The sequence below is a fragment of the Ambystoma mexicanum genome, chromosome 6q (assembly GCF_040938575.1).
Source record: "Ambystoma mexicanum isolate Mex_15411 chromosome 6q, UKY_AmexF1_1, whole genome shotgun sequence".
Taxonomy (NCBI): Eukaryota; Metazoa; Chordata; class Amphibia; order Caudata; family Ambystomatidae; genus Ambystoma; species Ambystoma mexicanum.
This window is the reverse complement of record NC_090937.1, coordinates 1,670,477,482-1,670,503,880: the sequence shown is the minus strand read 5'-3', so window position 1 is coordinate 1,670,503,880 and position 26,399 is coordinate 1,670,477,482. Positions and strand designations below refer to the sequence as shown.

General features: G+C 48.7%; 1 protein-coding gene across 1 annotated transcript in view; it reads right to left on the bottom strand.

Moving 5' to 3' along the window:
* Positions 1-26,399, bottom strand: part of LOC138515428 (zinc finger protein 208-like) — a 410,867-nt gene that overhangs the window by 138,928 nt on the left and 245,540 nt on the right. The window contains exons 7-8 of the mRNA XM_069630272.1: positions 6,056-6,261; positions 4,386-4,658 (exon numbers count right to left, since the gene is read on the bottom strand). Coding sequence (XP_069486373.1) covers positions 4,386-4,658; positions 6,056-6,261 — 479 coding nt within the window. The remainder of the gene's footprint in view (positions 1-4,385; positions 4,659-6,055; positions 6,262-26,399) is intronic.

The following is a 26,399-nucleotide window of genomic DNA, read 5'->3' as shown; positions in this document are numbered from 1 at the left end:
TGGGTAAATCCCAGTTCTGTGATGACATTGGCGATGTTAGTCGCTTGCAAGTCTTTGTGGTCATTGAAACCTAAGTTCATGTCTCCCAGGAGGATGGCTTGCGATGAGTTTTTTAGATTGTTTGAGAGGATCATAGAGATGTCCTCCTCAAAGGTTCCAATGGGACCTGGTGGCCTATAGATGAGGTGTATATTGATAGACTGGGAGGGTGATGTTGAGAGTTTGGCGGTTAAGGATTCACAAGATTTGGTGATTGAAGGCATTTCTATTGTTATGGCGAGGTTGTTTTTAGCGATGATGGCTAGGCCGCCTCCTCGAGAGTTGGTTCTGTCCTCTCTGAGAATGTTGTAGTTAGGGGGCAGGGCAAGCATCAAAGCGGGTCCTGCTGCTTGGTGAAGCCAGGTTTCCGTTATGGCTAGAAGGTCATAATTGCCTATTTGGATGAGATCGGCAATTTCGGTGGCATGTGCTATCAATGATCTAGCATTAATGAGGGCACCCTTCAGCGATATGTTTGGTTTGGGTGTCGCAGGGGTGACATGGCTTTTCTTTTTGGTGGGTCTGTTGCTTGATTTGCGGTGGTTGTTAGTGGGACTGTCAGTGTGGGAATATTTTTTGGTGGGGGAGGTGTCTAGTTTGGGGACATTGCGTTGGTGGTTTCTTGTATAGCTAGGTTTGGTGGCTAGTCTGGCTAGTGGTTCATAGATTTTGGGTAGTCTAGATCGTAATTTTGCGTTTCTACTTAAGGTATCGCATGGGATATTTGTTATGGGGTGGTGGGTGGTAGGTATCTTTATCTCTATAGTTTGTGGGTTAGTGTCTGGGGTGCTGGTCGGTCCGGGCTCGTCATCAGAGTTTGATGTTGCAGTAGGTATAGACTGCGGTGGGTGGTTTCCAAGCCTGAAATGTGTCCTTAACAGCTAAGAGCTCCTTTTCCGCGACATTGTAGTGTTGTTCTGTTGGCGTGAATTTACGGGAAGGGAAAGCGATGGGGTGGAGAAGCCCTGTAGCAGGACAGGCCTGGGAAAGGACTGCACCCAATGCAAACGAGGAAGCATCAGCCTCTACCACGAAAGGTTGCTTGGCGTTAGGATGTTGTAGAATAGGGGCCGAAGTAAAGGCCATTTTCAAAGTGTTGAATGCCTCATCCTGTTCTGGTGTCCAAGCGTAGGGTTTCCGTGGACTGGTCAGATGGGTTAGGGGGGCAGCGATGGATGAAAACCCTGCGATGAACCTCCTATAGAAGTTTGTAAACCCGAGGAATGATTGTAGAGCCTTGAATTTTGTAGAGATAGGCCAGTTTAGTACAGTGTCGACTTTGGATGAGTTAATGGAGAGCCCTTTAGAGTTAATGTGGTAAGCCAAGAAGTCCACCTCAGTGGTGTGAATTAGACATTTTCCGGGTTTCGCAAACAACGCCTGGGTTCCGAGTCGGTTGAGCACCTCTCAGACATGATTTAAATGAGATGGAAGAGATGGTGAGAATATTATTATTCTCATTCGAACCAAGTTGTAAGCCCCCCTGAGATACAGTTTGGTGAAGATAGTTGCATGTGTGAGGTTATCAAGGAGTGGTGTTATAAGGAGTATAGGGTACCTGTTCTTGACTGTTAACTGGTTAAGGCGACGGTAATCCACACATGGATGTAAATCCCCTTCTCTCTTGGGCACAAAAAAGATTGGGCTAGCAGCAGGAGACTGGGAAGGACGGATGTGAACTATTCTTAAAGCAGTCTGGAGGTACTCTTTTAGGGCTTGATCTTCCGTGGGTGACAAGGAATATATCCGCCCGCAAGGTTTTAAAAAAATGTGTTTGTTTGCGGTTTGTTATAAACCTTTACAAAAATAAAACAAAAGAGCAAATAATTTAAAACATGTACATCTTAAAAGAACAATTCATTGCAATAAGATCCAAACTACAAACTCATAAATACAGAATGGAAAACACAATTAACATTCATAAATACAGAATGGAAAACACAAATAACATTCAGCCATAAATGAGAATACTCAAATAAATCAAAACCCAGTTAGGATACATCCTTACATAAACATAATTAGGTAGATCACCAGGACATCAATATTAACTTAACTCACAGACTGATTTTAAAAATGTAATTAGGCGTATAATCAAAATGGGAGAGTTTCCATGCCTCATTTTGTACCAAATATACAAACGATCAATACATACATTTAACGAAAACAATTAAAAAAAGTGATCAGTTCTCTGCTTAATCTACATTGGGCATATTAGCAGGATGTGAAATAAAGTCTCATCCACCCCCACCTGATTACAGAATCAACACCATTTCTTATCCCCAGATGGGTTTCTTAGATCTAAAATAAAATTTTTGTGCATAACATTCAACCTGAATCTCATAAAGGAATTTCTGATAGACCTGGATGGATATTTCATCAAGTAAAACTTCCAAAATGAGTGGGCTTGATTGTGAAGTTTAGACTCAACCACTTTACTCGTATGAGACCAATTAGTCCCACAAATGATTTATTTACATTTATTAGGCTTATTCAGAAGAGTACTCTTTGCAATACCCAACTCTTCCAACGCTGATTCAACATCCTTGTTTAGTCTGGTCATGAACTGGCAAGCAAGGTCCCTTCCTGCTTGTGTATACAAGTTACGTACCCCGGACATCATGCATTTTCTCCACAATTGGAGCCTCTTACCCATTACCAAAGATTAAAGCGATTCCAGCCCTAATTCATAATGTATAATCTCAATTGGAATGCATTTGGGTAAACAAAACAGAATGCCCCCCCCAAATTATACCTTCAAGGACCTTCAAAAAGTCCATAAAATTGGGAGCAAACAATTCCAGACCATAGATTAACCTTGGTACCACTTTTCTCAAATAGAATTCCAAAATTGGCTTCATAGTAAATATCCCACATTTTCTCTCTAAGGCAACTTCTGCTTTAGCCTTGAGTTGGTTTTTAATCAAAGGAGCAGAATCAGTACCCGAAAATCAATACCCCAAATACTTAAAAGCTTTTTGCGGCTTCATGTATTTACCTTTGCAAAACCAGGTATAAGACTCCCGTTTCTTATTAGGTTTACCCATACAGATAATGATTGTTTTCAATGGATTTATTGACAAGTGAAGTTGGCTTATGAATAGTCGGAACTCTTAAGTCGCTGCAGACCCACTTTGGTATTGTCTAACAAAAGAAAATCATCTGCATACGCAAGCCATGAAATGCACATACCATTCAATTTGGGAGAAATCAAACCCTTATTAAAGAACACTGTTTGGGCTCCACTGACGTATAAATTAAAAATAGTAGGCGCCAGCATACATCCTTGGCGCAAACCATTAAGAGTTTCCATCTGCGAAGATAGCCCGCCTTCGGAGTTGAGTCTTATCACCAGCCTGGTGTCGGTATACAAGGCAATCACTATTTCCAGCAAGTGATTCGGAATACCCAGAGATTTTAGTTTGTTCCATAAAGTGGGCCTGTCAACTAAATCAAAGGCCATACTAAGGTCCATTGATGCCACAAAGGTAGATCTTGCACCCTTTACTATGGCTTTACTCTGTAAGCATTTAAGGACCAGACCTCCACAATCCGTGCCCCACTTTTTAAAAAACCCATATGATTCAAACTCAAGATTTGATTGGCATCCATCCATTTGTGTATGTCAACCAGCACCAGAGAAGCAAAAATGTTAGATTCTGAGTCTGCTATCGGACGATATATAGCTGGCATCATACGTGAACCCTTTTTGAACACAGGAATAGCTACTGAGACCCTCCAAGACTGGGGAATGGTTTTAGTTAGGCACACGTCTTTAAAAAGAATACATAAAATCTTTGCCCAATACAGAGGATTGAATTTTAAGATTTTGTTGGTGAGATTATTTAGGCCTGGCGCACCAATATTTTTTGATTTGATTATCAGGCCTTTAACATCTTCAACCAGGCATACCATAGGCCAGGATGGAGCCATCGACCCCAAATGTTGAAAAACCTGGTTACTTGCTTTATATAAAGTTGAAAAATGACCCGCCCATACCACTTCCGGAATTGGATTCAGCATACAGTCAGCCTGCAAACAGTCAACATTGTTCATCAATTGCCAGAAATTGGATGACGATACACCCCTCATTGCTCCCAACATCTTTTCACCATCACGTTGGGCAATAATAGAGGAATGATTAATCAACCAGTTCTTGTACGATTGTTTCAGCCTTTTTATTAAGCCCATTGATACTTGATCCAACAACCCCAATTTGTGAATTCTACGCATCTCCCTTTGAAGGGCCACCTTTTTTACGTGCACCTCATGATCCATAGAGTGCTTGTGACTAGTCTTTGGGTGACCCCTACGAGAAGTTAGAACATACAATCTATGAATTCTATTACCAATAGTAGATTCAAAGCAGTTCACAGAAAACATGAGCATGCGCTGATCTAGCAGGGTTTCTTCATATTCATGGATCATTGTTGATGTACATTTTTGAGTTAGGTTATAGGAACATTTGATCCTGTTCTTCGAAGAATTTAATAAGAGTCCCTTATTATAGATCTTATTGTCTTTCTGCTGAACCTTAGACAAAAACTCAAGCTTTAGCATACAATGATCACTCTCAGGCACCTCATTCACTTCTAATTTGTCCAGGGAGTTATTCAGTTTTGCTAACAAAAAAATATAATCAATTATGGAAGAACAACCCCTGGCTTTCCAGGTGAAATGCTCATTAGCAACCAGTTCGAGACCCTAGGTCAATTAACTCATTTTCCAAGTGCAGGTCTTATAGTTCATACGAGTTCCAATCAACATTTATTAGCAGTAAAGGAAAAGCATCAGCTACCCCCCCCCGCCTTAAACAATGTTAGTAAAAAAAGATTGACCGTTGTTCCAGCCACCTGTTTTTATGAGGCCGGGAGAATCTTTGAAGGCTGTAATCAGTCCACCCTTAGGTTTGCCCCTCAAGCCCCTTACTGCACATAGTTCATTAACCTCAAACCCCTCCCAGCCCACAGAAGATGTTAACCACGTTTCCTGGAGGAGAATAAGATCGAAAGTGTGCAGATCTTTCATGAGTTCCTCATTGTTAAGAAGGTGGTAACAACCTCTGGAGTTCCAACTAATCAATTTCAAATTATGGCTCCTTAATAAAGTGGTTTCCCTAACTGTTTTAGATTACTGATCGCATCACGTAAGGAAATGGCCAGTCATCTCCAACCCTGTTTGTCTGGCCCATCTTCCGATCTGGGACAAGACTGAATTTCCTTCTTTTCATATACAAGACCATTGGCTCTAAGTCCTCCACCATCAAATACTTGCATAGGAACAGTCTGATCTTTGAATGGAAAAAGATCAAACCCCATGCGTTGAAGGGCTTCTGCCTCCTTCAGCAACATAGATCTCACCAAGGGTGATGGGATTACCAACCTAACGAAGCCAAGTCGTTCTTTATGAAGAAAATCAACCAATCTAATATCAGCTGAAGTAATAAGTCTCAATTCTGGAATTGATGCAAAAAGGGAGAGAATATAAGGCCTATTTAAAGGTTGGAACCTACCTTCATTAAACAAGGAGCATAGTATCAAACCTGGTAGATTCGCAAATGCATGAGGTCTAAGATCACGATCGTAATTTATTTCTATATTATCCCTCTGGGACCCCACCTTCTCAAACTCGTTCACATTAAAGCACTGGTTCGGTTTAATAATTTCCTCGCCTCTTAAATCATTTTTAGTATTTGATAATTCCTCCCTTATCCCTTTTTCTTTCAAAAATGTGTTTTTCGTTCAAAATGTCTTGAACGTTCCTCAATAGATCATCCACTCTTTTCTGTGGATTAGCAGAGGACATGTTAGTATTTTCATCCAGTACTTGACTATGTACCAGCAGATTGACAGACTCCCCCCTACCACTCTCAGACCCACTTACCATAGTAAGATAAAAGGCAGAGTGTTGCAAGCACTTGGGTCCTTATATAAAAGGCCTGTGTTCACAGTCTGCACAATGGCTCTTTTACCTGGGTCTTAAAGGGGTACAGTGACTCTAGGGAACAAATTATTATTACCCACTTCCTTGTCATTCACCTTGCTAGCGACCAAGACATGTTTGTTCCGACTTAACTCTTCAAGGTCTTTTTCAGAGTGATTTGCAGCATTTTTAAAAATATCAAAGATATCACTTAAGCCACTTTCAAGGCTATTTGATTGGTAATGAGAGGGATCCTTTTTTTTCTTCATGATTTCATACATCCCATCTGCCCCGCCATTCACTCTGCGTGGATTGATCAGAAGAATGTTTATCATCAGGGGAATTAATTGGTTTTTCTTTATCATTAGTAACATCACACAGAGAGACAACATAAACTGTTGAATCAACCCCTTCACTTTCAATCTGATGTTTGAAGTCCAGATCCCTCAGGAACTTTCTTGACGATTTATTTTTCAGATCACTTTTTTTTAGATTTGTTATTATTTTTCTTAGCCTGTTTTTTGGCTGTTTTAGAGTTGGGAATACATGGAGGTACAATGGAGGTAGGCACAATGGAAGGAGGAACCACTCACCCGTACCTTTAGTGCTTAATGAGTCATTCGCCCCATTTATAGCTGACATCGCTCTACCCTTTTGCGCCTTTTTAGCAACCACCTCAGAACATTTTTTAGCAGAAATGTTCCATTTAATACTTTCCCATTCTGAGAATCATGAAGCTTAGATTGAACCTTATCTAAATTGCTCCGCTCGGTTGAGTCCATCACGTTCCGTTCCAGACCCAAACCCACAAAACCATCCTTAAGTATAGAAACAAGTAAATCTGCCAATCTATTAGGCACCAATTTTAATTCCAAACCCACAAAACCCTCCCTGAGTATAGGGACAAGTAACTCAGACATTCTGTTAGGCAGCTCGTCTGTAACCTTGACAATCTTGGTAAGAGCCTCTGTTTGTTTCCTGAGTTCCACCAGGATGGGCCGATTAAAGATGCCCAACATTGCAGACATCTCTTCACCCAATGAAGACTCATCCCTACCCCCCAGCTGTATGTCAACAGGATCATCGAAAGTGGCATTTGAGATAAAAATAGCCGGGGTGATTGCATCAAGATCACCCAGAAGGCCTAGGCACAACCCCAAGACGCGACCCAAAAATGAGGTGAAGGGCGCTTTCATCAATGCTAGATCCCCCCCGGCCCATGCCCTTGACATCGCAGATCTCATTACCACATAAAACCTGGATTTTATTGCCATTACGGAAACATGGCTTCACGCAGCCTCAGGTCCTCTACTGGCACTAGCCATTCCCAATGGATATTCCATTATCAGAAGTGACCGCAACTCCAACCTCTCCAAAGGTGGCGGCGTTGCATTTATCCACAAAGATGACATCGATATGAGATTGATTCCCAACACACAACTCAGTTCTGCTGAGTCCCTTTTAGTCAAACTCTCACTATCTCACAATGACACAGCCACCCTGCACCTCATCTATAGGCCCCCGGGCCCACTCGCCACATTTTCGAATGACATCACGACCATCCTTGCCGACAACACCAAACCTAACTCACAAGTTCTACTTCTTGGTGACCTCAATCTCGGCCTACTAGATCCCAATGACTCCCATGCCGAAGAGATAGTGAGTAATATTTCAAACCTAGGATTCTCTCATCACATTCTCAAACCCACCCACTCCAAAGGGAGGACACTCGATTGGATCGCCAATTTAAATTGCAATACGCATGTCGCCTCCAACGACCCATGTGCCTGGTCAGACCACCACATCATCATCTTTAACATACCAGCCAATGAACTTCGCACCAAACCTAATATTGCGCCATCCATCCCTACAAGAAACAAAAAGGACATTACCAAGGACAAACTCCTCCCTCTCATCCTGCCAATTCTTAATAATCGTGCCCTCTCGCATGATGACCCAACCGTCTTGTTAGACACATTCAACGAAATCTTGCTCAAAGCTATCAATACCATAGCACCTCTCAAAATCAGGAAAACTAAACAGCGTGCCCATCTTAACTCCTGGTTTACTCCACATCTTAGAACATTACGCAAAAAAAAAACGGAATGCCGAAGCACTTTTGAAAAGCCATCCTTGCGAGGTTAATAAAGATAACCTCATAATTGCAACACTCAGCTACAAGGAAGAAATTGTACAAGCTGAAAAGAGACGTACAAGCAACGTATCTCTGAAGCTGAATCTAATACGAAGGAGCTATTCAAAATTCTTAAAGAACTAGAAACCCCTTCCGCCACCCCAGATATGTGCAATAAGGACAGCACATGGTGCGAGAATATACAAAAAGCTCTCCTCAACAAAATAGCTACATTACAGTGCAAAATCAATGCTAAACAAAACTGCCTTCAAACTTCCCTCCAACTAAACTCATGACTAATAAACCTAAAACCTCCATACCTTCACACACCCCATTTAGCTTTGCTCCACTTACTATCACTGAGGTGGAAAGCATCATTAGTAAACTGAAACCGTCCAACTGTCAGGGCGACTCCTGTCCTGCCCCCATCATCAAGGAATCGGCACATGAACTTGCCCCCTTCATTACCGCCTTTATCGATGCCTCTTTTCATTCGGGCATTGTTCCTGATAACCTCAAGGACGCATTGGGTCACCCCACTGTTAAAAAAACCTACGTTGGATCCCAGTATCCCCACTAATTACAGGCCGATCACCACGGTCCCATTCTTATTGAAAATTGTGGACAGGGCTGCGTATTTACAGATTCAGAATTACCTAGAAAATAACAATCTTCTTGGCACAAGACAATCTGGTTTCCGACCCAAGCACGGGACGGAAGCGGCCTTACTAGATCTTAAGACTGAAATCGAGGACCTAAAAGGCAATGGGAAAATGGCCTTATTATTACTCCTCGATTTATCAGCAGCATTTGATCTGGTCAATCATCAAATCCTCTGCCGCCACTTGAAACTTGCGGGCCACTTCTCTGAAAAAGCCACCAAGTGGATCAGTTCCTTCTTGGATAACAGACAGATGAGGGTTTTCTCGCCCACCGCCACAGCAGAACCTACACTGGTGCTCTGCGGGGTGCTGCAAGGCTCCTGCGTTTCACCCACGCTTTATAACGTTTTTACTAAACCTCTATTCGACGTACTTGACTATCTGGGTGTAACCCACACCAACTACGCCGACGACACCCAGATACTCATTCCAATCACAGGCAACTACTTGGTGGACTCTAAAGCCCTGAATGACATTTATCAAGTCATCCAAGCCTGGATGGCCCAGCATGAGCTTTGTCTCAACGATGACAAGACAGAGCTCCTCATCCTGGGCTCTCAACACCGATTGAATAGACTTGACCCCTCCTTTAAAACGTTCAACATTGATAGTAACTCTATCAAAGTTTCCACTGACACTAAAAAACTAGGAATCTACCTAGACTCCACCTTATCACTTAACCGACAAACAAATGCTGTTGTCTCAGCCTCCGCTTACACATGTAAGCTTATCACAGCATGCTGCCCATTCCTAACCACACAGAACTGCACTATCTTGGCCAGGACATTGGTTATGTCCAAATTGGACTACTGCAATGCCTTATATTTTGGGACCAACCAATGTAACCTTAACAAATTACAGGTTACCCAAAATAACGCCATTAGAGCTGCCCTAAACATCGCCAGATCTGCACACATCTCTGAAACTAGGAGACGCTTACACTTCTGAACAATCAGGCCCCCATCTATCTTGTCTCCCGCTTCTCTCACTACTCACCTACCCGGCTACTTAGATCGGCTCAAGCACACTGCCTGACCATCCCTAGATATAAACTGCAGAGAGCTGGGGGCACTAGCTCCCAGTCCTTGCCTCCAAATTATGGAACTCCATTCCATTAACCATTAGATCTGAAAATTCTCCAACCTTATTCAAACAAAAAACCAAACTGTGGTTATCCACCACACAAGCCTAATGCCACTTAGGACTTTTTGGTCATCACCTGCTCAGCATATGTATTGAAGATTATGCTAACTGTAAATATTGATGCACATCATACTGTATACTATGTATAATGTTACTGTATATATTGTGCACACCTTACATTGTTATTTTACCATTTTGTATATCCTGTGCATTGTTGTCTCTGTTTATCTGTCACTATTATTGTGATGTAATTACTTGCCAAGATATGCGCCCGGTTGCCCTTGGGCCTAGTGCGCTATATAAATAATCAAAATACAAATACAAATACCAATCATGGACACACATTTCCCCACTAAAGGATCGACTGTGGGGACCACACTATTCAAATCATCACCAAATAGAGGTTGAGAGGAATCCATATTTGTATCAGTGATTTTCAAAACCACTGAGCAGTCCTGGGCACACTGCAGCATTTCTTCCTCATCCGCGCAAGGCACAGGAAGGGGAAGCGCTGCCGCATGCGCCAGACTAGCTCCTCTCGTACTGACCGCATTAAAGAAGTCGGCCCCATGATCCTGCCGAACAGCGAGCATTTTTTATTTCCTCATCGCACAATCAGTAACTCAATCAATGCCCACATTACGCACAGATTTCTCAATTCAATTGGACTAACTAAATGAAAAAATGCAAGTAAAGATTATAAAAATAAAGAACAATAAGAGAAATAAGAAAAATAAGAATTTTTCGCCCCTCACCCCGACACCCGAACAGCCTAACAGCCACTTTCAAAGGCACTTCCAATGCACGCGGGCAATGCGTGCGAGCCTCACAAAATGTAGGCAGTGCAAGCGGAAGTTGATGGGGGGGGCGCGGTTCCATGTAAAAATATCCCAGAAATATTATCTCCAATACAAAATATCGCCGTGATTTGGCCATGCAAATGTATTTTTATCGAATCTAACAGATGTACATTTAGCATCGTGCTAATGAAGTATTTTAAGACTGTGCTATTAGAATCGCATGAAGTAAAAGCTTATCAATCACTGTGCAATGTAAACACGAGGCAGGTCTCCAGTACAAAGAAACCTGTCGGAGCACGAGCAGCCAAGCGTGGAAGAAAGCAGCTCTGTGTCAGTCAACTACCTCAACAGGCGTTAAAGGAAGAAACCGACGAGGAGCAGGAGCAGCCAAGCGTGGAAGAAAGCAGCTCTGTGTCAGTCAACTACCTCAACAGGCGTTAAAGGAAGAAACCGACGAGGAGCAGGAGCAGCCAAGCGTGGAAGAAAGCAGCTCTGTGTCAGTCAACTACCTCAACAGGCGCTAAAGGAAGAAACCGACGAGGAGCAGGAGCAGCCAAGCGTGGAAGAAAGCAGCTCTGTGTCAGTCAACTACCTCAACAGGCGCTAAAGGAAGAAACCGACGAGGAGCAGGAGCAGCCAAGCGTGGAAGAAAGCAGCTCTGTGTCAGTCAACTACCTCAACAGGCGCTAAAGGAAGAAACCGACGAGGAGCAGGAGCAGCCAAGCGTGGAAGAAAGCAGCTCTGTTTCAGTCAGCTACCTGAACAGGCGCTAAAGGAAGAAACCGACGAGGAGCAGGAGCAGCCAAGCGTGGAAGAAAGCAGCTCTGTGTCAGTCAGCTACCTGAACAGGCGCTAAAGGAAGAAACCGACGAGGAGCAGGACCAGCCAAGCGTGGAAGAAAGCAGCTCTGTGTCAGTCAGCTACCTGAACAGGCGCTAAAGGAAGAAACCGACGAGGAGCAGGAGCAGCCAAGCGTGGAAGAAAGCAGCTCTGTGTCAGTCAGCTACCTCAACAGGCGCTAAAGGAAGAAACCGACGAGGAGCAGGAGCAGCCAAGCATGGAAGAAAGCAACTCTGTGTCAGTCAGCTACCTCAACAGGCGCTAAAGGAAGAAACCGACGAGGAGCAGGAGCAGCCAAGCGTGGAAGAAAGCAGCTCTGTGTCAGTCAGCTACCTCAACAGGCGCTAAAGGAAGAAACCGACGAGGAGCAGGAGCAGCCAAGCGTGGAAGAAAGCAGCTCTGTGTCAGTCAGCTACCTCAACAGGCGCTAAAGGAAGAAACCGACGAGGAGCAGGAGCAGCCAAGCGTGGAAGAAAGCAGCTCTGTGTCAGTCAGCTACCTCAACAGGCGCTAAAGGAAGAAACCGACGAGGAGCAGGAGCAGCCAAGCGTGGAAGAAAGCAGCTCTGTGTCAGTCAGCTACCTCAACAGGCGCTAAAGGAAGAAACCGACGAGGAGCAGGAGCAGCCAAGCGTGGACAAAAGCAGCTCTGTGTCAGTCAGCTACCTCAACAGGCGCTAAAGGAAGAAACCGACGAGGAGCAGGAGCAGCCAAGCGTGGAAGAAAGCAGCTCTGTGTCAGTCAGCTACCTCAACAGGCGCTAAAGGAAGAAACCGACGAGGAGCAGGAGCAGCCAAGCGTGGAAGAAAGCAGCTCTGTGTCAGTCAGCTACCTCAACAGGCGCTAAAGGAAGAAACCGGCGAGGAGCAGGAGCAGCCAAGCGTGGAAGAAAGCAGCTCTGTGTCAGTCAACTACCTCAACAGGCGTTAAAGGAAGAAACCGACGAGGAGCAGCCAAGCGTGGAAGAAAGCAGCTCTGTGTCAGTCAACTACGTCAACAGGCGCTAAAGGAAGAAACCGGCGAGGAGCAGGAGCAGCCAAGCGTGGAAGAAAGCAGCTCTGTGTCAGTCAACTACCTCAACAGGCGCTAAAGGAAGAAACCGGCGAGGAGCAGGAGCAGCCAAGCGTGGAAGAAAGCAGCTCTGTGTCAGTCAACTACCTCAACAGGCGCTAAAGGAAGAAACCGGCGAGGAGCAGGAGCAGCCAAGCGTGGAAGAAAGCAGCTCTGTGTCAGTCAACTACCTCAACAGGCGCTAAAGGAAGAAACCGGCGAGGAGCAGGAGCAGCCAAGCGTGGAAGAAAGCAGCTCTGTGTCAGTCAACTACCTCAACAGGCGCTAAAGGAAGAAACCGGCGAGGAGCAGGAGCAGCCAAGCGTGGAAGAAAGCAGCTCTGTGTCAGTCAACTACCTCAACAGGCGCTAAAGGAAGAAACCGGCGAGGAGCAGGAGCAGCCAAGCGTGGAAGAAAGCAGCTCTGTGTCAGTCAACTACCTCAACAGGCGCTAAAGGAAGAAACCGGCGAGGAGCAGGAGCAGCCAAGCGTGGAAGAAAGCAGCTCTGTGTCAGTCAACTACCTCAACAGGCGCTAAAGGAAGAAACCGACGAGGAGCAGGAGCAGCCAAGCGTGGAAGAAAGCAGCTCTGTGTCAGTCAACTACCTCAACAGGCGCTAAAGGAAGAAACCGGCGAGGAGCAGGAGCAGCCAAGCGTGGAAGAAAGCAGCTCTGTGTCAGTCAACTACCTCAACAGGCGCTAAAGGAAGAAACCGACGAGGAGCAGGAGCAGCCAAGCGTGGAAGAAAGCAGCTCTGTGTCAGTCAACTACCTCAACAGGCGCTAAAGGAAGAAACCGGCGAGGAGCAGGAGCAGCCAAGCGTGGAAGAAAGCAGCTCTGTGTCAGTCAACTACCTCAACAGGCGCTAAAGGAAGAAACCGGCGAGGAGCAGGAGCAGCCAAGCGTGGAAGAAAGCAGCTCTGTGTCAGTCAACTACCTCAACAGGCGCTAAAGGAAGAAACCGGCGAGGAGCAGGAGCAGCCAAGCGTGGAAGAAAGCAGCTCTGTGTCAGTCAACTACCTCAACAGGCGCTAAAGGAAGAAACCGGCGAGGAGCAGGAGCAGCCAAGCGTGGAAGAAAGCAGCTCTGTGTCAGTCAACTACCTCAACAGGCGCTAAAGGAAGAAACCGGCGAGGAGCAGGAGCAGCCAAGCGTGGAAGAAAGCAGCTCTGTGTCAGTCAACTACCTCAACAGGCGTTAAAGGAAGAAACCGGCGAGGAGCAGGAGCAGCCAAGCGTGGAAGAAAGCAGCTCTGTGTCAGTCAACTACCTCAACAGGCGTTAAAGGAAGAAACCGACGAGGAGCAGGAGCAGCCAAGCGTGGAAGAAAGCAGCTCTGTGTCAGTCAACTACCTCAACAGGCGCTAAAGGAGGAAACCGACGAGGAGCAGGAGCAGCCAAGCGTGGAAGAAAGCAGCTCTGTGTCAGTCAACTACCTCAACAGGCGCTAAAGGAGGAAACCGACGAGGAGCAGGAGCAGCCAAGCGTGGAAGAAAGCAGCTCTGTGTCAGTCAACTACCTCAACAGGCGCTAAAGGAGGAAACCGACGAGGAGCAGGAGCAGCCAAGCGTGGAAGAAAGCAGCTCCGTGTCAGTCAACTACCTCAACAGGCGCTAAAGGAGGAAACCGACGAGGAGCAGGAGCAGCCAAGCGTGGAAGAAAGCAGCTCCGTGTCAGTCAACTACCTCAACAGGCGCTAAAGGAGGAAACCGACGAGGAGCAGGAGCAGCCAAGCGTGGAAGAAAGCAGCTCCGTGTCAGTCAACTACCTCAACAGGCGCTAAAGGAAGAAACCTGCGAGGAGCAGGAGCAGCCAAGCGTGGAAGAAAGCAGCTCTGTGTCAGTCAACTACCTCAACAGGCGCTAAAGGAAGAAACCTGCGAGGAGCAGGAGCAGCCAAGCGTGGAAGAAAGCAGCTCTGTGTCAGTCAACTACCTCAACAGGCGTTAAAGGAAGAAACCGGCGAGGAGCAGGAGCAGCCAAGCGTGGAAGAAAGCAGCTCTGTGTCAGTCAACTACCTCAACAGGCGTTAAAGGAAGAAACCGGCGAGGAGCAGGAGCAGCCAAGCGTGGAAGAAAGCAGCGCTGTGTCAGTCAACTACCTCAACAGGCGCTAAAGGAAGAAACCGACGAGGAGCAGGAGCAGCCAAGCGTGGAAGAAAGCAGCTCTGTGTCAGTCAACTACCTCAACAGGCGCTAAAGGAAGAAACCGACGAGGAGCAGGAGCAGCCAAGCGTGGAAGAAAGCAGCTCTGTGTCAGTCAACTACCTGAACAGGCGCTAAAGGAAGAAACCGACGAGGAGCAGGAGCAGCCAAGCGTGGAAGAAAGCAGCTCTGTGTCAGTCAGCTACCTGAACAGGCGCTAATGGAAGAAACCGGCGAGGAGCAGGAGCAGCCAAGCGTGGAAGAAAGCAGCTCTGTGTCAGTCAGCTACCTCAACAGGCGCTAAAGGAAGAAACCGGCGAGGAGCAGGAGCAGCCAAGCGTGGAAGAAAGCAGCTCTGTGTCAGTCAGCTACCTCAACAGGCGCTAAAGGAAGAAACCGGCGAGGAGCAGGAGCAGCCAAGCGTGGAAGAAAGCAGCTCTGTGTCAGTCAGCTACCTCAACAGGCGCTAAAGGAAGAAACCGACGAGGAGCAGGAGCAGCCAAGCGTGGAAGAAAGCAGCTCTGTGTCAGTCAGCTACCTCAACAGGCGCTAAAGGAAGAAACCGACGAGGAGCAGGAGCAGCCAAGCGTGGAAGAAAGCAGCTCTGTGTCAGTCAACTACCTCAACAGGCGTTAAAGGAAGAAACCGACGAGGAGCAGGAGCAGCCAAGCGTGGAAGAAAGCAGCTCTGTGTCAGTCAACTACCTCAACAGGCGTTAAAGGAAGAAACCGACGAGGAGCAGGAGCAGCCAAGCGTGGAAGAAAGCAGCTCTGTGTCAGTCAACTACCTCAACAGGCGTTAAAGGAAGAAACCGACGAGGAGCAGGAGCAGCCAAGCGTGGAAGAAAGCAGCTCTGTGTCAGTCAACTACCTCAACAGGCGCTAAAGGAAGAAACCGACGAGGAGCAGGAGCAGCCAAGCGTGGAAGAAAGCAGCTCTGTGTCAGTCAACTACCTCAACAGGCGCTAAAGGAAGAAACCGACGAGGAGCAGGAGCAGCCAAGCGTGGAAGAAAGCAGCTCTGTGTCAGTCAACTACCTCAACAGGCGCTAAAGGAAGAAACCGGCGAGGAGCAGGAGCAGCCAAGCGTGGAAGAAAGCAGCTCTGTGTCAGTCAACTACCTCAACAGGCGCTAAAGGAAGAAACCGGCGAGGAGCAGGAGCAGCCAAGCGTGGAAGAAAGCAGCTCTGTGTCAGTCAACTACCTCAACAGGCGCTAAAGGAAGAAACCGGCGAGGAGCAGGAGCAGCCAAGCGTGGAAGAAAGCAGCTCTGTGTCAGTCAACTACCTCAACAGGCGCTAAAGGAAGAAACCGGCGAGGAGCAGGAGCAGCCAAGCGTGGAAGAAAGCAGCTCTGTGTCAGTCAACTACCTCAACAGGCGCTAAAGGAAGAAACCGGCGAGGAGCAGGAGCAGCCAAGCGTGGAAGAAAGCAGCTCTGTGTCAGTCAACTACCTCAACAGGCGCTAAAGGAAGAAACCGACGAGGAGCAGGAGCAGCCAAGCGTGGAAGAAAGCAGCTCTGTGTCAGTCAACTACCTGAACAGGCGTTAAAGGAAGAAACCGGCGAGGAGCAGGAGCAGCCAAGCGTGGAAGAAAGCAGCTCTGTGTCAGTCAACTACCTGAACAGGCGCTAAAGGAAGAAACCGGCGAGGAGCAGGAGCAGCCAAGCGTGGAAGAAAGCAGCTCTGTGTCAGTCAACTACCTGAACAGGCGCTAAAGGAAGAAACCGACGAGGAGCAGGAGCAGCCAAGCGTGGAAGAAAGCAGCTCTGTGTCAGTCAACTACCTGAACAGGCGCTAAAGGAAGAAACCGGCGAGGAGCAGGAGCAGCCAAGCGTGGAAGAAAGCAGCTCTGTGTCAGTCAACTACCTGAACAGGCGCTAAAGGAAGAAACCGGCGAGGAGCAGGAGCAGCCAAGCGTGGAAGAAAGCAGCTCTGTGTCAGTCAACTACCTGAACAGGCGCTAAAGGAAGAAACCGGCGAGGAGCAGGAGCAGCCAAGCGTGGAAGAAAGCAGCTCTGTGTCAGTCAACTACCTCAACAGGCGCTAAAGGAAGAAACCGGCGAGGAGCAGGAGCAGCCAAGCGTGGAAGAAAGCAGCTCTGTGTCAGTCAACTACCTCAACAGGCGCTAAAGGAAGAAACCGCAGGAGCAGCCAAGCGTGGAAGAAAGCAGCTCTGTGTCAGTCAACTACCTCAACAGGCGCTAAAGGAAGAAACCGGCGAGGAGCAGGAGCAGCCAAGCGTGGAAGAAGGCAGCTCTGTGTCAGTCAACTACCTCAACAGGCGCTAAAGGAAGAAACCGGCGAGGAGCAGGAGCAGCCAAGCGTGGAAGAAAGCAGCTCTGTGTCAGTCAGCTACCTCAACAGGCGTTAAAGGAAGAAACCGGCGAGGAGCAGGAGCAGCCAAGCGTGGAAGAAAGCAGCTCTGTGTCAGTCAGCTACCTCAACAGGCGCTAAAGGAAGAAACCGGCGAAGAGCAGGAGCAGCCAAGCGTGGAAGAAAGCAGCTCTGTGTCAGTCAACTACCTCAACAGGCGCTAAAGGAAGAAACCGGCGAGGAGCAGGAGCAGCCAAGCGTGGAAGAAAGCAGCTCTGTGTCCGTCAACTACCTCAACAGGCGCTAAAGGAAGAAACCGGCGAGGAGCAGGAGCAGCCAAGCATGGAAGAAAGCAGCTCTGTGTCCGTCAGCTACCTCAACAGGCGCTAAAGGAGGAAACCGACGAGGAGCAGGAGCAGCCAAGCGTGGAAGAAAGCAGCTCTGTGTCAGTCAGCTACCTCAACAGGCGCTAAAGGAGGAAACCGACGAGGAGCAGGAGCAGCCAAGCGTGGAAGAAAGCAGCTCTGTGTCAGTCAACTACCTCAACAGGCGCTAAAGGAGGAAACCGACGAGGAGCAGGAGCAGCCAAGCGTGGAAGAAAGCAGCTCTGTGTCAGTCAACTACCTCAACAGGCGCTAAAGGAGGAAACCGACGAGGAGCAGGAGCAGCCAAGCGTGGAAGAAAGCAGCTCTGTGTCAGTCAACTACCTCAACAGGCGCTAAAGGAAGAAACCGACGAGGAGCAGGAGCAGCCAAGCGTGGAAGAAAGCAGCTCTGTGTCAGTCAACTACCTCAACAGGCACTAAAGGAAGAAACCGGCGAGGAGCAGGAGCAGCCAAGCGTGGAAGAAAGCAGCTCTGTGTCAGTCAACTACCTGAACAGGCGCTAAAGGAAGAAACCGACGAGGAGCAGGAGCAGCCAAGCGTGGAAGAAAGCAGCTCTGTGTCAGTCAGCTACCTCAACAGGCGCTAAAGGAGGAAACCGACGAGGAGCAGGAGCAGCCAAGCGTGGAAGAAAGCAGCTCTGTGTCAGTCAACTACCTCAACAGGCGCTAAAGGAAGAAACCGGCGAGGAGCAGGAGCAGCCAAGCGTGGAAGAAAGCAGCTCTGTGTCAGTCAACTACCTCAACAGGCGCTAAAGGAAGAAACCGGCGAGGAGCAGGAGCAGCCAAGCGTGGAAGAAAGCAGCTCTGTGTCAGTCAACTACCTCAACAGGCGCTAAAGGAAGAAACCGGCGAGGAGCAGGAGCAGCCAAGCGTGGAAGAAAGCAGCTCTGTGTCAGTCAGCTACCTCAACAGGCGCTAAAGGAAGAAACCGACGAGGAGCAGGAGCAGCCAAGCGTGGAAGAAAGCAGCTCTGTGTCAGTCAACTACCTCAACAGGCGTTAAAGGAGGAAACCGACGAGGAGCAGGAGCAGCCAAGCGTGGAAGAAAGCAGCTCTGTGTCAGTCAGCTACCTCAACAGGCGCTAAAGGAGGAAACCGACGAGGAGCAGGAGCAGCCAAGCGTGGAAGAAAGCAGCTCTGTGTCAGTCAACTACCTCAACAGGCGCTAAAGGAAGAAACCGGCGAGGAGCAGGAGCAGCCAAGCGTGGAAGAAAGCAGCTCTGTGTCAGTCAACTACCTGAACAGGCGCTAAAGGAAGAAACCGACGAGGAGCAGGAGCAGCCAAGCGTGGAAGAAAGCAGCTCTGTGTCAGTCAACTACCTGAACAGGCGCTAAAGGAAGAAACCGGCGAGGAGCAGGAGCAGCCAAGCGTGGAAGAAAGCAGCTCTGTGTCAGTCAACTACCTGAACAGGCGCTAAAGGAAGAAACCGGCGAGGAGCAGGAGCAGCCAAGCGTGGAAGAAAGCAGCTCTGTGTCAGTCAACTACCTCAACAGGCGCTAAAGGAAGAAACCGGCGAGGAGCAGGAGCAGCCAAGCGTGGAAGAAAGCAGCTCTGTGTCAGTCAACTACCTCAACAGGCGCTAAAGGAAGAAACCGACGAGGAGCAGGAGCAGCCAAGCGTGGAAGAAAGCAGCTCTGTGTCAGTCAACTACCTCAACAGGCGCTAAAGGAGGAAACCGACGAGGAGCAGGAGCAGCCAAGCGTGGAAGAAAGCAGCTCTGTGTCAGTCAACTACCTCAACAGGCGCTAAAGGAAGAAACCGGCGAGGAGCAGGAGCAGCCAAGCGTGGAAGAAAGCAGCTCTGTGTCAGTCAACTACCTCAACAGGCGCTAAAGGAAGAAACCGCAGGAGCAGCCAAGCGTGGAAGAAAGCAGCTCTGTGTCAGTCAGCTACCTCAACAGGCGCTAAAGGAAGAAACCGACGAGGAGCAGGAGCAGCCAAGCGTGGAAGAAAGCAGCTCTGTGTCAGTCAGCTACCTCAACAGGCGCTAAAGGAAGAAACCGGCGAGGAGCAGGAGCAGCCAAGCGTGGAAGAAAGCAGCTCTGTGTCAGTCAGCTACCTCAACAGGCGCTAAAGGAGGAAACCGACGAGGAGCAGGAGCAGCCAAGCGTGGAAGAAAGCAGCTCTGTGTCAGTCAACTACCTCAACAGGCGCTAAAGGAAGAAACCGCAGGAGCAGCCAAGCGTGGAAGAAAGCAGCTCTGTGTCAGTCAGCTACCTCAACAGGCGCTAAAGGAGGAAACCGACGAGGAGCAGGCTTGGCACAGAACAATGGGCAATACAAAGGCTTTCTTCTAGGGAATCAGAGAATATGATATATAGAGATGTATTTTATTCTTTCACTTTCAGTATTTCCCAATGCAGCAGTTCAGTCTGCAAATGTCCACGTCGTTGAAAATCAATAGAACTTTGCTGCTTACACAACAGATTCACGTTAAGTAGAAAGATGTCCTGTTGTATTCCCACAGATACTTCATTTTAAAAGTGACTTTCATTCGGGTTTCTAGCCCTACCTTTCTCAGTAGGTTTTCTTTCTGTTGCTGCCACCCTGCTCGTTTTCTGACAGCTGTGCAGACTCGTCTCCCTAAAGTGCGAAGTGGCCGCAAATACATTCACTTCGCGTGTGAGAAAAATAAACATAAACATGTGTTGAAGCGCATTACTTTCTGAGGCGGATTTCTGTCTTTTCATGATTTACTGTCAGCGAGCGGTAAAAATAAACATGTGCGATATGTTTCACAGTGATTTATAGGGGCGGGCTGGTGATCTGGCCATATGTGTCAGAGTGCGAGGGGGCGCACTGATAACGCCGATATTTTGCACAACAAAATGATCTCCAGGGATATTATTACGTGATACCGGGGGCGCGTCCAAAAGAAGCGCTGCAGGAAGAAAAGGCAAACTCAAATGAGATGAAAAGCAGTAAGGAACACCACCGCGATCCGCGGTGAGCAAATACAAAAGAAAGAATGTCCGATGAATTAGTCCTTTACTTGTATGAAGGCACATGAAGTCCTGCCATGTTACGGCAAATAGAAACACAAAGATCCTTCCTCTCGCCGACGGCAGCCTTCACTTTGGGACAGCAGAGTTCCCCACAGCCTAACAGCCACTTTCAAAGGCACTTCCCGCAAGGTATAACTGCCCCAGGGATGAGGTCGATGGGACAATTGTAAGACCGGTGCGGTGGGAGATGTTCGGCACACTTTTGATCAAAGACGTCTGAGAAGTCACGGTATTCTGCTGGAACAGTGGAAACAGTGGCCCCCACGACGTGACTTGGTGGATCACATTCCATCGTTTGTTCGTCATTGAGCTGCATTTGGGCTAAGGCACCACACTTGTGAACGGGATGTTACCTTGCCTGGGGAGAGAAGACATTGATTCTGGCAATGGGTGGATTCAAAGAATAACCCTCTGTGATACCAGTCGATAACCGAATTATGGGCTCGTAAACAGGGGAGACCCAGAATGAGCCCAAACTGAGGGGTGGAGATCAGATCAAACGTTAGGGTCTCACTATGTACATCTTGGATAATTAGTGTCAGAGGCGCTGTTTGTTGATTGATTGGGCCTGACACAAGAGCCGATCCATCAACAGCCTGGACAGGTTCTGGCCGACGCTTGATCTGGAGGGGTAGATTGAGAGACGCGGCCAAGGCTATGTCCACATAGTTTCCCGTTGCCTCTGAATCGATAACCAGTTGTACCTTGTGACTGGTGTTGTTTACGGAAACCAGGAGGGCTTGGATGTGCATGGGACCCATCAGACCTGATTTCCCTGAGGAGGTTAATGGTGAGCCCGTCCGACCCCCCTCTTCTAGGGACGGGCTTTCTGAAAAACCATTGTTTTGGGCTTGGGACGCCTGGGACATTCTCTTACGTAATAGCCATTGAGCCCACAATTGAAGCAAGCATTCGAGAAAGGCCGACGCTCCCTCTCCGTGGCCGTGATTGGACTGCGAATACCCCCTATTTGCATGGGTTCACCCGTGGATTTGCTGGGGGAAGAAGTAGAAGAAAAAGGCTTAGATTTTCCATACTCTTGTCTTCTCTCTGCCCTTCGGGCATCTACTTGTAAGGCCAGATCTACTAATTGGGGATATTGAGCTGGTAAGGAGGGCACCACCGCCAGTGCGTCTTTCATGGCATCCTTAAGTCCCTGATAAAACACCACAACCTTCTTGTTCTCTGGCCAGGCTGTTTCTACTGATAGCTGATTAAAACAGGTGATATAGTTGACCAGGTAGGTTTTGCCTTGGGTTAATTCCAGCAACTCCAGATCCCGGGCTTGGGCCTTGTGTCGTATGTCGAACAACCTGGTCATCTCAGTTACCAATAAATCAAAATCGGAAAGAACGGGACTCTCATTCTCCAACAACGGGTTAGCCCAAGTGGCCGCTATGCTCCCCCAAGTGTGACAGAGTAAATGCAGCCTTTGTAGTGGAGTCAGGAAAGGCCTGTGGACGGCACAAAAAATGGAGCTTGCACTGGTTTACAAAAGTGCGAAACTTCCAGGGGTCACCTTGGAATTTCTCGGGAGGTGCCAGTGGGAACATAAACGGGTGCCGGTGTCGGGGCAGGATTGGGAGGGTTCACCTGGGGAGGAACATCCCCAAATTCGGGATCAGCAGGTAGTGCATGGCGCTCGCCTTGTATTGTGTCCAATCGCTGATGAATAGCGGCCGTTGCGCCGACATATCAGCTCTTAATACTGTGATGGCCTGTACCAAGGCAGCAACCGGGTCCCCTGCGGCAGTATCCAAAGCCATAGTGGATAAAGAGGCTTCTCATTCTGTCAAGATAAGGCTCCACGATGACTAAGTATACCTCCATCCCTAAGCACTGGTCAGGGAGGAATCGAATGCTACTCCCTGACCAGTTATTGAGGCCACAGGTGCAGAGAGCAGGAACTCGGGTAACCATGCAGCTGGAAGGGAACAGGTGATAAAAACAGGAATTCTAAATAGCAATGTGAGGAGACAGTTCTATAAACAAGAAATTAATTTACATCTACCAATGTATGGCCTGTGGAGATGCAGTATGGAAAAGCGAATCTCAGGGTGTCCCTCCCTTGGGTAGATACTGGTAAACAGGGACCCCAACAGCAGCAAGATGGCAATGAAGAGCCAGAGATTCGTTGCACCAAGTACCTGTGGTGTTTCTGAGAAGTTTCCTGCACCTTGATTGTTGGGAGGGAGTAACAGTCTCCCAGGGGACACAATGCAGTGTCCAAAGTTCCTCCTTGCCAGTGGGAAGTCCAAAAGAAGTCAGTGATCCGAAGCCGGGAGTCAAAAAACCATGAAAACAAAACGTTCCAAAACGCCAAATCCAAGGGGGGTAAGCAGAATCAAGTCCAGAGTCTGTGAGCAAGGTCCAAAATCCGGCAATGAAATCCAAATAGTTTGAAACGCCACTCACTGTCGGGAAGAACAGCTGAGAAGCGTGGAATAGCGTTGCCGGTATCCTTTTATACCAAGTACTTCCTTATTGGTCACGTGATCGCGTCCTCACGGGGTCACGTGAGCAACGCAGAGCGTAATTACGTGACCAGGAAGCAACAGCCGACGTGGGTCGTGGCATGTACTGGCCGCAAGCAGTGAAGCCTGACGTCCCCCGGCGCCAACGCGACCATAGCCGGCAGGTCCTTGGATGTCGCCATCCTCCCACGGCCCCTCTGTGGTAGCGAGGCAGTGCCGTAGCATCCCGCTGCTGTTGGGAGGGGGAGCAGGTACTGTGGTGTGTGGAGGATCTGGGCGGGACAAGTGCGGGAGCGGGGAGGGCGTAATCGTGGCAATGCCCCACATGCAACAGCAAGTAATGGACCCCGTAGAATCCTGCGTAGCCTGCCAAGCCACCAGGAGAGCAGAGACCCCTAAGCTCATTATCAGCACCCCAAGGAGCAGAAAAAGGTGACAATTTGTCAGCATAGACTACTGAACCATCACGGGAGAGGGGTACCTACTAGTCTTGGTAGATGAATTCAGCAGATACCCGGAGGTCGAACACGTGGCATCCACCAACGCAGAGACAATGACTCTAGCACTAGAAAAGATATTTGCAGTACATGGCACACCTTCCAAAATCAAGAGTGTCAATGGGCTCCCCTGCACCAGCCAAGAACTCTGACAATTCTTCCAGGACCTCAACTGACGGCACAAAAGAATCACCCCAGGCTGGCCACAGGCAAACAGTGATGTCGAGCGATTCATGGGGTCACTCAACAAAGTAATCTGCATCACCAAAGAGCGCGCCATTCCTGGTTAAACGCTGTGTATCGCTTTCTGAGGATCAGCCCTGCAGCCCTCATGTTCGGGGTGCCAATCCAAGCTGAACTCCCTATCCACCCAAACTGGGTGGCACCCGATCTGGACATCCCAGCCATAGAGGCAAGGTGAGTCAAGCGGAATAAGCAAGAGAGCTGCGCTTCCTGAGCCAATCACCGGGGACTGCTGCCAGGAGACACAGTATTCATCAAAAACCAGGCCCCACCAAAGAAGATGTCTCTTACCTTTGAATTCAGACCATGGAGAGGCAGAGCTGCAAACCACAGCATGATCACAGCCACCAGGGGGAGTGAAACAGTGACCAGAAACATATCCCATTTCCGGTAAGTCCCGGCGGCTATGTGGGAGGAGGGCCCAAGGACCCAGAGAGGGGAGCCCAGATCACCGGCCCGACAGGAAACCCCTGAACCATCAGAAGCTCACGACACACCCCAAGAACCGAGAGAGCCAGCGCCATACGAGAACGAAGCCCAGCTGGAGACCCCTTTGCAATATCTCACCATGTGGAGCCTCGCTCTCCTACACCTTCGTATTCTTCCTCTTCCGGCTCCCCTCTCCCTCCTAAGAAGCAGAGGGGATGTGGGGTTCCTGAGGATCGACCCCTGCATGTTTTCGGCAAGCCCTGCAAGAAGGTTTTCAGCCTTATCGTGGAAGGGGAGCATCCGCTTCCTCGTGTTCAGATGGCTCTTCCTACAGCCTGGAGGACTCCCAAGGTCAGCAGAATTCAAGGGCAAGTACCTAGACAAGGAAGCCACACTGGATGTTCTGCTTCAAGTGTCCCATTATATGGGGTTTCCGGACTCTGAGCCCCAGTCTGCTCTGCCTGGTGGGGTTCGCCACCCACTGCCCCAGTTTATATGCACTGTCAAGAAGAGTCTCCCGCTTCTCTCTGAGATGAAGACTGAGATTTTGAGGGAGTGGGTTGATCCGGACAAGTCAGCAGTTCCTAGGTTCCTTGCCAAGCTGTATTCCTTGCAGCGGAGGAGGTGGCCCTGCCGCAGGTGGTTTTGGTGGATGACATAATTCCCAGTCTGGTGGGGAGGTCATCCTTGGCCTCGGATGATTCCCTGCAGGACTCCACGGATCGTAAAGTGGATGCCTCCTTGAGGAAGACTTATGGTGGGGCTCAATATGGCTTTAAGGACTGCCACTTATGCATCATACATGGCAGAGGCTGCTCTTGAGAGTCTGAAATCTGCCCTGAAAGCGGCTGGGGAGGGCTCGGATCCGGCGCCCCTTCTGCAGGCATTCAAGTCTCAGATGGATTTTTTGTCGGACTTGGCATATGATGCTGTGAAGGTGGTCGCCATGTCCATGGGTTCCATAGTGGGGGGACATTGACACGTTCTTACCAGAGATTGGAAGACGGACACCCGACAGAAGTCTGCTGCCATGAAAATTCCATTTGAAGGACAGATGTTGTTTGGGGATTCCCTGGAGGACAAGGTCTTCAAGGCAGACAAACATGCTGGGCAGCTGTGTAAGAAGTCTGCCCTTGCTCGCAGGGGTTCTGCGGGACAATCTGCCCCTCCCCAGCGGTCATGATCAGAAAGGGGTTTCGGGTTTACTCAAATGTCTTCCTGGTGCCCAAACCTCTGGGATCCTTCCGTCTGATTATAGACCTAAAAGTCTTGAACCGGCACATTCTGACTCGGAGGTTCAAAATGGAGTGTCTTCAGTGGGCCATTCCTCTGGAGAAGGACTCGATCTCCTGGTTTCCCTGGATCTTCAGGACGGCTACCTACACGTTCCTATTTGGTCTGCCCATCAGAAGTTTTGCAGGTTTGCAGTGGGCAAGGACCAGTTCTGGACGTTGCCCTTCGGTCTGAAGTCAGCTCCCCAGGTCTTCACCAAGGTTCTGGGACCGGTCGTTGCCGCTCTGCCACTTTGAGGGATTCAAGTATTCCTGTACCTCACAATTAGCTCCTGGGAGGCCCGGTAGATGGTTTTTCTGCTGCGACACCTGGAGTCTACATGTGCTCTACTGTCCTCGCTGGGGTTTCTCATAAACCAGAGGAAGTCCTATCTCCGGCCCTGCCAGGACCTTCAGTTCATTGGGGCAAGGTTTTGGACTGCAGGGGGTGTGTTGTTCTTCCTCTTGTCAGAGCATAGAGACTGCAGAATTGCCTGGTGGATTTTCTGGCTCGGGAGTCAGCCCCGGCCAGGGATTTATTTTCTTCAGGCTCAGGGGTACATGGTGTCATGTGTCTTCCTTGTTCCCTGGGTGAGACTTCACCTACGTCCCCTGCTGCTCCATATCCGCAGGTTCTGGAAGGAGTCGTCTCTGGACTTTCGAGGCTCCTATCCCTGTGGGCCCCTCAGAGTACAGCTTTGTTGGTGGCTGCACCTGCCCAGTCTATTGTTGGGGTTCCCGCTTTGTCCACCCTCTCTGATCATTATTTATTTACATTTTTTAATTTATTTACATTTTTAAAGCACCCACGCAGCCCGCGGGCATCAAGGCGCTGTTACAGGAATAGTTTGTTTTTTAGTTGCGTAATTTTTTTTGTCTTAGTTGCATATTTATAACGTGATTAAACACCCAGAGGTTTTTAAGCACGGACCCGGGGATCGAACCTGTGTTGTTTCATGCCATCTTGCTTCCAAGGCGTGCACGTTGCCGCTGAGCTATCCTCCCGGGACATTGTTATCACAGATGCCAGTCTGGTGTTGTGGGGGCGGTGCCCC